Genomic DNA, 13,555 nt, shown 5'->3' on the forward strand with positions numbered 1-13,555 from the left:
TGCTTGTCTATGGAACTGCAAGAGAAATTGCCCCTCCCTACCTTCAGGCTATGCTCAAACCCTGCACCTCAACCTGAGCACTCCGTTCTGCCACCTCTGGTCTCTTGACCCTCCCAGCCCAGTCCAAGATGTTCTCTGTCCTGGCACCCCAATGTTGGAACCAGCTTCCCCCTGAAGTCCTGGCACCCCAATGGTGGAACCAGCTTCCCCCTGAAGTCCTGGCACCCCAATGTTGGAACCAGCTTCCCCCTGAAGTCCTGGCACCCCAATGGTGGAACCAGCTTCCCCCTGAAGTCCCTGCCCATCTTCCAAAAGCACCTGAAACCCTACCTCTTCCATCCACACATCACCTCCCACAAAAAACAAGTCATGACCCAACACTTGCACTTGACCACCCCCCCCGCTCTCCTTTCTAGCTCTGACTCTGCTGAAATTGACTTACAATACCTGTGATAGTTAGGTGGGACAACCACATATCTTAAGGTGTATGTACTAACTAAGTCGCTTTGGATAAAAGCATCTGCTAAATTACTAAATTGATGGAGAAATGTAACCACACTCAAATTCAAAGACAAAGCTATGGATGCATGAGATCAAAATTATAACCACATTTTAGGCTATACAGTGTTTGTTTACATTTACTTTGTTTACACACATTGGAGTAAAACAAGCTGACAGTTGAACTAAGCTCATGAGGCATTTATAAGTTATATTCTTCAAGAATCAAATGGGTCCATATCATTAACTAATTAATCTAAAATAATGTAGCAACTGCTGATTGCCACTTTAAACATGCACCACTTAAATCAACATTATTGGTGCCTTGTCTGTGTCCCTACACCACACAAGTCGATTTGTCTCATCACTAGGGAGGTGGGCATCCAAGTCAATCTGATCATTCTGATCTTGGGTTGTGGTTGTAGTGGTAGTTGCGTCATTTCTCCCCCTTCCTCGTCTCTTGTCCCTGGGGGTGATGGTGTTTCATACAAACTGTAACACCAGGCAATGAAGACAAAGTGGCAGACAGTGAGATCATCCATCACACCTGTCTAGTTTAATTACCATCCATTCTTGGATGGAAGCATCCGGACCATCCCAACTGCCTCTCCTTCAATCCCTAGGTGAGTGCTGTGGGGTAAGGGTAAAGAGTGGGAATACTGTAGCTGTGCAGCGCATACATAAATCACTATCACCCCAAAATTTCTCTCTCTTACGTTCTGTGTCTGACTTTCCGGCCTCACTGAAATTAGAGACCATGTTAAATGTTTATCATTAAAATAACAATCCATGCGGAAATATCCAATTAGCCTGTACTGTCAACAGGCTCTACTATGGGAAAACAATCATGCCATGTTACAGTAAAAGAAGGATGGGACTGGGGAAGTGCTGATGAGGGAGACAACCACTGGCTTTACTGTGTAATATTGTCACTTGGATATCTGCAGCGCTGCAAAGTGGCTTCTTTGATGTGCCATGTTGCAATGCTTTCATAGACCTATACAGCAGTGTTCTTTTTCCAAGTACAGTTGAAGACGGAAGTTTACATACACCTTAGCCAAACACATTTAAACTCAGTTATTCACAATTCCTGACATTTAATCTGTCACACCCTGGCCTTTGTTATATTGATTTTCTTTATTAGTTTAGTTAGGTCAGGGTGTGACATGGGGGATGTTTGTGTGTTTTGTCTAGTTTAGGGTGTGTGTATTGTTTAGGGGGTTTTGAAGATGTATGGGGTTGTGTTCAGTGTAGGTGTTTAGGAAAGTCTATGGTTGCCTGGTTTGGTTCTCAATCAGAGACAGCTGTTTATTGTTGTCTCTGATTGGGAGCCATATTTAAGGCAGCCATAGGCTTTAGGTGTTTGTGGGTAATTGTCTATGTCTAACGTTAGTAGCTTGTGTGTGCACTTTCGTTTGTAGCTTCACTGTCTTTTGTTAGTTTGTCAAAGTGTTTCGTTTCATCTTCACTAATAAAAAGATGTATTCGTATCACGCTGCGCCTTGGTCCACTCTTCCTCATCAAGACGATTGTGACATAATCCTAGTAAAAATTCCCTGTTTTAGGTCAGTTAGGATCACCACTTTATTTTAAGAATGTGAAATGTCAGAATAATAGTGGAGAGAATTATTTATTTCAGATTTTATTTCTTTCATCACATTCCCAGTGGGTCAGAAGTTTACATACACTCAATTAGTATTTGGTAGCATTGCCTTTAAATTGTTTGACTTGGGTCAAACGTTTCGGGTAGCCTTCCACAAGCTTCCCACAATAAGTTGGGTGAATTTATGCCCATTCCTCCTGACAGAGCTGGTGTAACTGAGTCAGGTTTGTAGGCCTCCTTGCTCGCACACGCCTTTTCAGTTCTGCACACAAATGTTCAATAGGTTTGAGGTCAGGGCTTTGTGATGGCCACTCCAAAACCTTGACTTTGCAATTAAGCAATTTTGACACAACTTTGGAAGTATGCTTAGTTTCATTGTCCATTTGGAAGACCCATTTGCGACCAAGCTTTAACTTCCTGACTGATGTCTTGAGATGTTGCTTCAATATAGCCACATCAGTTTCCTCCCTCATGACGCCATCTATTTTGTGAAGTGCACCAGTCCCTCCTGCAGCAAAGCACCCCCACAACATGATGCTGCCACCCCCGTGTTTCACAGTTGGGATGGTGTTCTTTGGCTTGCAAGCCTCCCCTTTTATCCTCAAAACATAGCGATGGTCATTATGGCCAAACAGTTCTATTTTTGTTTCATCAGACCAGAGGACATTTTTCAAAAAAGTACGATCTTTGTCCCCATGTGCAGTTGCAAACCGTTGGCTGGCTTTTTTATGAAGGTTTTGGAGCAGTGGCTTCTCCTTGCTGAGCAGCCTTTCAGGTTATGTCAATATAGGACTCCTTTTTCTGTGGATATAGATACGTTTGTACCTGTTTCCTCCAGCATCTTCACAAGGTCCTTTGCTGTTGTTCTGGGATTGATTTGCACTTTTCGCACCAAAGTACGTTCATCTCTAGGAGACAGAACCGGTCTCCTTCCTGAGCGGTATGATGGCTGCGTGGTCCCATGGTGTTTATACTTGCGTACTATTGTTTGTACAGATGAACATGGTACCTTCAGGCATTTGGAAATTGCTCCCAAGGATGAACCAGACTCTTGGAGGTCTACAATATTTGTTTCTGAGGTCTTGGCTGATTTCTTTTGATTTTCCCATGATGTCAAGCAAAGAGGCACTGAGTTTGAAGGTAGGCCTTGAAATACATCCACAGGTACACCTCTAATTCACTCAAATTATGTCAATTAGCCTATCAGAAGCTTCTAAAGCCATAACATAATTTTCTGGAATTTTCCAAGCCGTTTAAAGGCACAGTCAACTTAGTGTATGTAAACTTCTGACCCACTGGAATTGTGATACAGTGAATTATAAGTGAAATAGTCGGTCTGTAAACAATTGTTGGAAAAATTACTTGCGTCATGCTCAAAGTAGATGTCCTAACCAACTTGCCAAAACTATAGTTTGTTAACAAGAAATTTGTGGAGTGGTTGAAAAAAAGTTTTAATGACTCCAACCTAAGTGTATGTAAACTTCCGACTTCAACTGTATGCACGCACTACTTTTCCTTTTTTTTGTTGAAACAAGTAATTCTCTTCATTTCACTTCACCAATTTGGACTATTTTGTGTATGTCCATTACTTGAAATCCAAATAAAAATACATTTAAATTACAGGTTGTAATGCAACAAAATAGGAAAAAGGCGAAGGGGGATGAATAGTTTTACAAGGCACTGTACCTAGATCCTTTGATGTGAAAAATGCGGATTTTGTTTAAAACAATGAAGCCTCACTCAATCCATCATTATATAACTTGCAGTAATTTTGCACTTAGAGGCACAAACCACACTGACAAAGTACCAGGCTGCATTACAGCTTTGAGCAATTACAGCAAACAACCACAGTTTGTTTATAAACTAGTCAAGCAAAACAGCATGGTGTAATTTCTCCAAATTGAGCATTATCATTAAACTGCTGAGAAGTACAATCAGGAAAAAAAATTCAACACGTAGAATGTGATTCTAGACTGACAATTATACCAATAGTTATACCAATAACTTATCACAGGCATTTTGCTGATATCGTTGATTACAATAATGGGCCTATACTAGAGAAATGTAAAGTTTGAAATGAAATAAGTTTGCTAATATGGGTTTGTTAATGGGACAATTGATGGCTTCAACCATCAAACTAGTAGTAGTGGTTGTTTAAATTATTACCAAAAAAACTATGGTTTATCGTTTATCACATCAATTCAGGCAATGTATTGCTATATGGATTTTGTCCATATCAGCCAGCTTTATGATGTGGTACAGTAAGCTGTTTCCATGTTGCTCTCAGTCTGTCCCTGGTTTATGAGTAGTCACTGGTTATGTTTGTAGACCCTGTTAACGTAAAGACCCTGGTTACGTGTACAACCTGGTTACGTGTACAACCTGGTTACGTGTACAACCTGGTTATGTGTAGCTGGACTTTAATGTTAAACTCAGTGAATATGTGCTTCCCATGGAGCTTTGCTGAGCCCTGGGATTCTCTCATCCCACTCAATGGACACTATGAAGAACACCTGAGAAGACCTGACTCAAATACACCCTGTTTCAGAAGCGTATTATCTACACTCAACTGTATGAGAATCAGCCACTCTGGCGATGATACCACATTCAAAATGTTAGTTTCCAGTAGGAAATCCTGGATTATATCTTGGAGCTAGAGCCACTCTGAAATGCTCTCTAATTTTCTTTGCATAAGCTTTCAGTTTGAGAGAAACAAACGACGAATAATGTCACAGGCCTATTCCTCTTCACAGTATGTAGTCTCTCTGTGCCTACCTTTGCCTCTGATGTGGGTTCCAGGTAGCACAGTCGATTGCCGAGCCCCTCTGCTGTCAGACAGAACTTGCGATTCTCCTTGTGGATGCAGGCGACACACTGGAGCACCACTTCATCATCCTGTCAAGACAACATTTTCAGAGTGAGAGGAGGAGAGAGGAAAACCACCACTACCCTCAACAGGAGCCCACCAACCACCTTTTAACACGGGGAGATTCTTCACTTCTCTTTGAATTTAGTGTGTAGTTATGACCTTTATGGAAACAGGAGATTCAACTCCCCAGACACTGGACAGGTAGATAGGGAAGGTAATGCACATTGTACTTAATTGTGTAACATTACAGTTCATGTACTACTGGTTGAAGATTCAGGCTCCACCATATATTCTCAATTACCCAATATTCCAGCAGCAAAATTGGTACCTTAAAATATCAAGGATATTCTTTTGATTTTTTTCACCTTTATTTCACCTTTTATTTCACCTTCAACTTTATCATGGTAAACTGGTGTGGTAAGATTTCTAGTCTATTGCTTCTCAATGAGGCCATGGTGACACACCATGCAGAACAGGAGAACAGGATGACACAAATGCTAAAGAAAAGGACAACCTACCCTGAGGAGTTCAAGTTGATGACTGACATATGTTCTCCTATGTAGGTTCTCTGTTTCTGGCTGTACATTGGGAAGTCTTCTGCTAATGTGATCAAACAGAAAGTATCCATCGAGGAGTCCTTTAAGTCTGCCGAACATCCTTTGGGCTATTTACACTGTTTATATAGCACAAATGAGGCTGAAGTAATTGATTGGAGAGTTCAGGTTTAAAAGGAAATAATGATCTAGCTAAATGTATGTGTCACGTTCCTGACCTGTTTTCTCTTGTTTTTTTATGTGTTTAGTTGGTCAGGGCGTGAGTTGGGGTGGGCATTCTATGTATTGTGTTTCTATGTTGGGTTTAATGTGTTGCCTGATATGGTTCTCAATTAGAGGCAGGAGTTTGACGTTTCCTCTGATTGAGAACCATATTAAGGTAGGCTGTTCTCACTGTTTGTTTGTGGGTGATTGTCTTCCGTGTCTGTATGTATGTTCGTACCACACGGGACTGTAGCGTTGGTTTGTAGTCTGTACCTGTTCGTGCGTTCTTCGTGTATTTGTAAGTTCTCATGTTTTAGGTCAGTCTACGTCGTTTATTTGTTTTGTAGTTTGTTAAAGAGTTTTCGTGTTTCGTCGTTCTGTTAATAAATATTCATTATGTATTCATCACCCGCTGCGCCTTGGTCCGCTCATTCACCACAAGACGACCGTTACAGTATGCCGAGGAGCATCATGAAGCAGCTAGCTGTGCATTGCTTTGGGCTGGATTTGCTCATGAGACAAGAGATACTTAGCATGCATTTTACTGAGTAAATAGATAATTTGGTTTTATTCATAGACCGATTTGGAGTCAGTACAGATACTAATAACAAGCATGCATTTTACTGAGTAAATAGATAATTTGGTTTTATTCATAGACCGATTTGGAGTCAGTACAGATACTAATAACAGCTAATAATGTATTTTCACCAGAATCACCACATTCTAGTCATCAATGTAGTTATTACAGCTATACGCAGGAAAACTGCAAATATCCAATATATCTAGTATAGCTATATCAATATTTTCTTGGTGGAAAACTATTTTTGGTTATTTCTGACTGTGTATTATAATTGTATGAATTTTATACAATATAATCAATATCAGCATAAGAGCATATAAACATCCCTCAGTATTTGGTTAATGAACATCTCTGTTAGAGAATTACTGAGCAGTTTATGAATGATTAACAGGACAATTATTCACATCTGTTTTACACTTTTCTAGTTCTATACACATAACAAATGGGAATCGCTCTAGAAATAAATTACAATGTTAAAAGGATGCGAGTCATTAAAGCTGTAAGCATGTTCCATTTTTAATACAGTAATACTGCAGCAACCCTAACCATATCACTGTTGAATGTTCACAGACTGTATAGTGTCATTATGCTAAAGTATACAGCTTACTGACAGAGCCCACAATCTGAAAATAAATATAATCAAATGCCCTCGTTCTGAAAATGTTGTGATTACATTTACAAGACTCGCTGGCAGCGTAAAGGGTGAAATGGATATGATTCTTTCCCCAGCGTAACAGGCAGGCAGAATGTGCTGATGTTGTTGCTAACTGAGCAGCAGTGGTAGCACCCCAGCGCCGAGGGGTGCAGCAGGATTCAGCCGTGTCGCTGTGTGTCTGAAGACAGTGTAAAAGGCATTGTGACAGGCCCTGAGGTCTTAAAAAACACTTCAGACATTTTTTCAAGTTGTCTATGTTCACATTGTAATAGCTGCCAGTGAGGAAATGATAAATCCATGCACGTTATGGCACTACTGCCTATAATACCTTTTCCTATGCACTCTTTACCCTTTCATGATCTGTTTAAACCTTGAGGACAATAATTGTCTGACAAAAAAATTATAGCAGAAAATATTGGTTTTGGACATATAATGGCCAATTCAACTACAGCATACAAAATAGTACAGCGGATGCTGAGGTAACCTTTACCTGACCCAGTCTGGTCATGGCTGACATCAACACCATCATCCCAGACACCCAGGACGCACTCCAATTCCCATACCGCCCCAACAGATAAACAGATGACGCAATCGCTATTGCACTCCACACTGCCCTTTTCCACCTGGACGAAAGGAACATCTACTTGAGAATACTGTTCATTGACTACAGCTCAACGTTCAACACCATAGTGCCCTCGAAGCTCATCAATAAGCTAAGGACCCTGGGACTAAACACCTCCCTCTGCAACTGGATCCTGTACTTCCTGACGGGCTGACCCCAGGTGGTGAGGTTACACAACAACACATCCGCCATGCTGATCCTCAACACGGGGGCCGCTCAGGGGTGCGTGCTTAATCCCCTTCTGTACTCCCTGTTTGTTCACCCACGATTGCGTGGCTGTGCACGACTTCGACACCATCATTAAGTTTGCAGACGATACAACGGTGTTACTGTAGGCCTGATTACCGACAACGAGACCGCATATAGGGAGGATGTCAGTGACCTGGCAGTGTGGTGCCAGGACAACAACCTCTCCTTCAACGTCAGTAAGACAAAGGAGCTGATCGTGGACTACAGGAAACGGAGGGCCGACAACATCCCTATTCCCATCGACAGGGCTGTAGTGGAGCATGTTGAGAGCTTCAAGTTCCTCTGTGTCCACATGATTATGAACCTATCATGGTCCAAACACACCAACATAGACGTGAAGAGGGTACGTCAATGTCTCTTCCCAATCAGGAAGCTGAAAAGATTTAGCATGGGCCCTCAGATCCTCAAAAAGTTCTACAACTTCACCATTGAAAGAATTTTGACTGGCTGCATCACCGCTTGGTATGGAAACTGCTTGGCATCTGACCACAAAGCGCTACAGAGGGTAGTGCGTACAGCCAAGTACATCGCTAGGGCTGAGCTCCCTGCCATCCAGGACCTCTATACCAAGCAGTGTCAGAGGAAGGCCCTAAAAATGGTCAAAGACTCCAGCCACCAAAGTCATATACAGTTCTCTCTGCTAACGCAGGCAAGCGGTATAAGAGCACCAAGTCTGGGATCAAAAGGCTCCTGAACAGCTTCTACCCCCAAGCCATAAGACTGCTGAACAGTTAATCAAATGGCTACCCAGACTATTTGTATTGACCCTTTTTTTATTTTTTGCACGAACTCTTGCACTGACTGGACTCTACCCCCCCCCCCACACACACACACACACACACACACACACACACACACACACACACACACACACACACACACACACACACACACTTTCACACACGCTGCTGCTACTCTGTTTATTATCTATCCTGATTTCCTAGTCACTTTTAACCCTACCTACATGTACATTACCTCAACTATCTCGTACCCCTGCACATTGACTCTGTACCGGTACTCCTTGTACTGAACAAAAATATAAAATGCAACAATTTCCAATATTTTACTGAGTTACAGTTCATATAAGGAAATCAGTTAATTGAAAAAAAAAATCATTAGGAGGGCATAGGCCCACCCACTTGGGATCCAGGATCACCCACTGGAGAGCCAGGCCCAGCCAATCAGTTTTTCCCACAAGGGCTTTATCACAGACTGAAGAGTATTTCTGTTTCATCAGCTGTCCAGGTGGCTGGTCTCAGATGATCCCATAGGTGAAGAAGCTGGATGTAGAGGTCCTGGGCTGGCGTGGTTACACATGGTCTGCGGTTGTGAGGCCGTTTGGACATACTGCCAAATTTGCTAAAACGTCACCTGGCTTATGGTAGAGAAATGAACATTCAATTCTCCGGGCAACAGCTCTGGTGGACATTCCTGCAGTCAGCATGCAAATTGCATAATCCCTCAAAACTTGAGACCTCTGTGGCATTGTGTTGTGTGACAAAACAGCACATTTTAGAGTGGCCTTTTATTGTCCCCAGCACAAGGTGGCGTGGCAGGTAGCCTAGTGGTTAGAGCATTGGGCCAGTAACTGAAAGGTTGCTGAATCAAATCCCTGAGCTGCCTAGTTAAAAATCTGTCTTTTTGCCCCTGAACAAGGTAGTAAACCAACTGTTCCCCGGTAGGCCGTCATTGTAAATAAGAATTTGTTCTTAACTGACTTGACTTAGTTAAATAAAGGTTAAATAATCTTGATATGCCACTGTCAGGTGGATGGATTATATTGGCAAAGGAGAAATGCTCATTAACAGGGATGTAAACAAATTTGTGCACAAAATTTGAGAGAAATACGCTTTTGTGCGTATGGAACATTTCTGGGATATTTTATGTCAGCTTTACATGTTACCTTTATATTTTTGTTCAGTATATAGCCTTATTGTTATTATATTACTATTTCTTCTATTTTTGTGTGCAAATTTTCTTACTTTTTAACTCTGGGAAAGGGCTCGTAAGTAAGCATTTCACAGTCAAGTCTACACCTGTTGTATTCAGTGCATGTGACAAATAACATTAGATTTGACATGCTGCTGCAACTCACTATACCACTGCACTATGGTGTGAACTACTGCCAGAAATCGGAATCAGATCATACAAACATGAAGGCAAGGATCAATTTAAAACATTATTTTCCTTTGTTATCAATTAAATTGACGTAAACAGCCTGCATGGCATATCAACACTTGGCCAGTGGCCACCACTGTACATGCAATCACTCTCCAGTCTCCACACTGAGGCCGGGGGGAGCTGTGATTTTGGCCATAGGAGGCCACTATTGATTTGTGTCACATATTTTGCCATCAGGCGGCCCTCGTCAATCAGAGCGGTTCCCTCTCCACTCCTATCACAGCCCTGGCTGGCCCTGGCTCTGTCTTGTCCTCGTGTCTGGCACCCCCACACCCCTCTCTGTCTACCTCGTCTCTCAACCCTGTCTCAGAGCAGAATTATGTATCACACGTGCTAGGTAAGGCCCACACACTCACTGACCTCCCATCTCACCTGACCAACACAGGGTGTGAGGTAGCTGCCTGCTATGGCTGGGAGGGAAAGAGTCAGCTTGGGACGACTCAATTTACACTGACTGATCTGACTTGCAGATATGCAGTACAATGTCATCAGAATTTTTGATAAGGTCATTCCTAAATAGAGCGCTATATAAACAACATAAGTCATGAATCATCACTACACATGATCAAAAGTATGTGGACACCTGCTCATCGAACATCTCATATTCCAAAATCATGGGCATTAATGTGGAGTTGGTCCCCTCTATAATAGCCTCCACTCTTCTAAGCAGGCTTTCCATTAGATGACGCAACATTGCTGTGGGGACTTGCTTCCATTCAGCCACAAGAGCATTAGTGAGGTCAGGCACTGATGTTGGGCGGTGAGGCCTGGCTCGCAGTCAGCGTTACAATTCTTCAAGTGTTCGATGGGGTTGAGGTCAGGGCTCTGTGCAGGCTAGTCAAGTTCTTCCACACTGATCTCAAACTACCATTTCTGTATGGACCTCTTTGTGCCTCGGGGCAATGTCATGTTGAAACAGGAAAAGGCCTTCCCCAAAGTTGGAAGCACAGAATCATCTAGAATGTCATTGTATGCTGTAGCGTTAAGATTTCCCTTCACTGGAACTACGGGGCCTAGCCCGAAGCATGAAAAACTGCTCAAGACTATTATTCCTCGTCCACCAAACTTTAGAGTTGGCACTATGCATTGGGCAGGCAGCGTTCTCCTGGCATCCTCCAAATCCAGACTCGACCGTCGGACTGCCAAATGGTGAAGCGTGATTCATCACTATAGAGAACGAGTTTCCACTGCTCCAGAGTCCAATGGTGGCAAGCTTTACACCACAACAGCCGACGCTTGGTATTGCGCATGGTGATCCTAGGCTTGTGTGCAGCTGCTTAAACTGACTTGTTGGAAAGGTGGCATCCTATGACGGTGCCACGTTGAAAGTCACACCTCTTCAGTAAAGCCATTCTACTGCCAATGTTTGTCTATGGAGATTGCATGGCTGTGTACTCAATTTTATACACCTGTCAGCAATGGGTTTGGCTGAAATAGCCGAATCCACTAATTTAAAAGGGTGTCTACATACTTTTGTATACAGTGCCGTCGGAAAGTATTCAGACCCCGACTTTTTCCACATTTTGTTAAGTTACAGCCTTATTCTTAAATTGATTAAGTTGTTTTTTCCCCTCATCAATCTACACACAATAGCCCATAATGACAAAAACAGTTTTTGATTTTTTTGCAAATGTATAAAAATAAAAAAAACTGATAAGACATTTACATAAGTACTCAGACCCTTTACTCAGTACTTTGTTGAAGCACCTTTGGCAGCGATTACAGCCTTGAGTCTTCTTAGGTATGATGCTACAAGCTTGACACACCTGTATTTGGGGAGTTTCTCCCATTCTTCTCTGCAGATTCAGCGTTGCTTCACAGCTAATTTTAGGTCTCTCCAGAGATGTTCGATTGAGTTCAAGTCCAGGCTCTGGCTGGGCCACTCAAGGACATTCAGAGACTTGTCCCGAAGCCAGTCCTGCGTTGTCTTGGCTGTGTACTTAGGGTTGTTGTCCTGTTGAAAGGTGAACCTTCGCCTCAGTCTGAGGTCCTGAGTGCTCTGGAGCAGGTTTTCATCAAGGATCTCTCTGTACTTTGCTCCGTTCATCTTTGCCTCGATCCTGACTAGTCTCCCAGTCCCTGCCACTGAAAAACATTCCCACAGCATGATGCTGCCACCACAATGCTTCACTGAGGGATGGTGCCAGGTTTCCTCCAGATGTGACGCTTGGCATTCAGGCCAAAGAGTTTAATGTTGGTTTCTCATGGTCTGAGATTCTTTAGGTGCCTTTTGGCAAACTCCAAGCGGGCTGTCATGTGCCATTTACTGAGGAGTGGCTTCTGTCTGGCCACTCTACCATAAAGGCCTGATTGGTGGAGTGCTGCAGAAGTTGTCCTTCTGGAAGGTTCTCTCATCTCCACAGACGAACTCTAGAGCTGTCAGAGTGACCATCGGGTTCTTGGTCACCTCCCTGATCAAGGCCCTTGTTGTGTCTTTGGCATCATTCAAGTGAAGACTGTTATTTTATCAAATCAATTCTCTGTAATTATTATTACATGATTAAACTTACCATGTAAATGTAATTAACTAGGAAGTCGGGGCACCAAGGAAAATCTTCAGATTACAAAGTTATAATTTTCCTAATATAACTTTTCAGATATTTTAATATCTGATCTATTAGTCTTCTAATTAATTAATTATTCTTTACCTCACATCAGTCTCATTCCAAACGTCGTAAGTTGTTGGTTATCTGCACGAACCCAGCCTTCACTATGAATCATCCATACATCAATTATCTTAATCATTTATTTACTAACTAAATAAATAATCACAGAAATGCAAACAAACAAAAAGTAGATTGTTACAAGGAAATGATACAGGAATGTTCCCTAGTGGGCTAAACTGATATGGCAGCTCAGTTGGTTAAGGGAACTGAGAAGGGCGCGAAAGACAAAAGACACTACACAGTTGATAATTATATTAATTGAAATGCTAATCCTTTGCACATGAACGCTCACTCTTTCGGGAATAATTGCAATGAATATATCTTTGCGTCTCTGGAGTCTTTCGTGGTTAGAATGGAAACTTCAGAGTCCCATTCAGAAATGTTCTTATAGAATAGATGTTTCGGCGGTTGTCGGTCTTCGCATTCCAGGTCAACATAAATTCTAGCTGCAGACTAGTAATTAGTATCGAAGATTTGCTCTTATTCTGTCGGTATCGGTAGTCTCAGAGTTGAACCATTTCCACCAGTGTAGCCAATGCTCCATGTGGTTTGGTTAGGAATTCAACAACCGTTACAACCTTAGCTCCCTCAGATGACCGAGGAATGCATGGTCCCTACTCAAACCTTAGCCCTCTCGGTAATCGAGGTACGCATGGTCTCAAGATGATTTCTCTAGGTGGGGGTTTTATTCGGAATAGCAGAAAAGGCTGTCCCATGACGCCAGATCAATGTCTGTGCTCATGGGGCGGGCCAGTGACTTAGTTCACTTTAAAAAGGGAATTGGATTCTCGTTCATTAAGTTCATTAAACAGTTTAAAATCACATTACATAATTTCACAAATAGTTTCATCTATACTCATTAATTTTATACAAT

The 13,555-nt window shown here is 42.2% G+C and overlaps 1 protein-coding gene across 1 annotated transcript in view; it reads right to left on the minus strand.

The window, feature by feature from the left end:
* Nucleotides 1-13,555, minus strand: part of LOC120023630 (ryanodine receptor 3-like) — a 190,862-nt gene that overhangs the window by 157,498 nt on the left and 19,809 nt on the right. Inside the window, exon 2 of the mRNA XM_038967675.1 lies at nucleotides 4,877-4,996. Coding sequence (XP_038823603.1) covers nucleotides 4,877-4,996 — 120 coding nt within the window. The remainder of the gene's footprint in view (nucleotides 1-4,876; nucleotides 4,997-13,555) is intronic.

Source organism: Salvelinus namaycush, chromosome 28 (assembly GCF_016432855.1).
Source record: "Salvelinus namaycush isolate Seneca chromosome 28, SaNama_1.0, whole genome shotgun sequence".
In the NCBI taxonomy this organism is placed as follows: domain Eukaryota; kingdom Metazoa; phylum Chordata; class Actinopteri; order Salmoniformes; family Salmonidae; genus Salvelinus; species Salvelinus namaycush.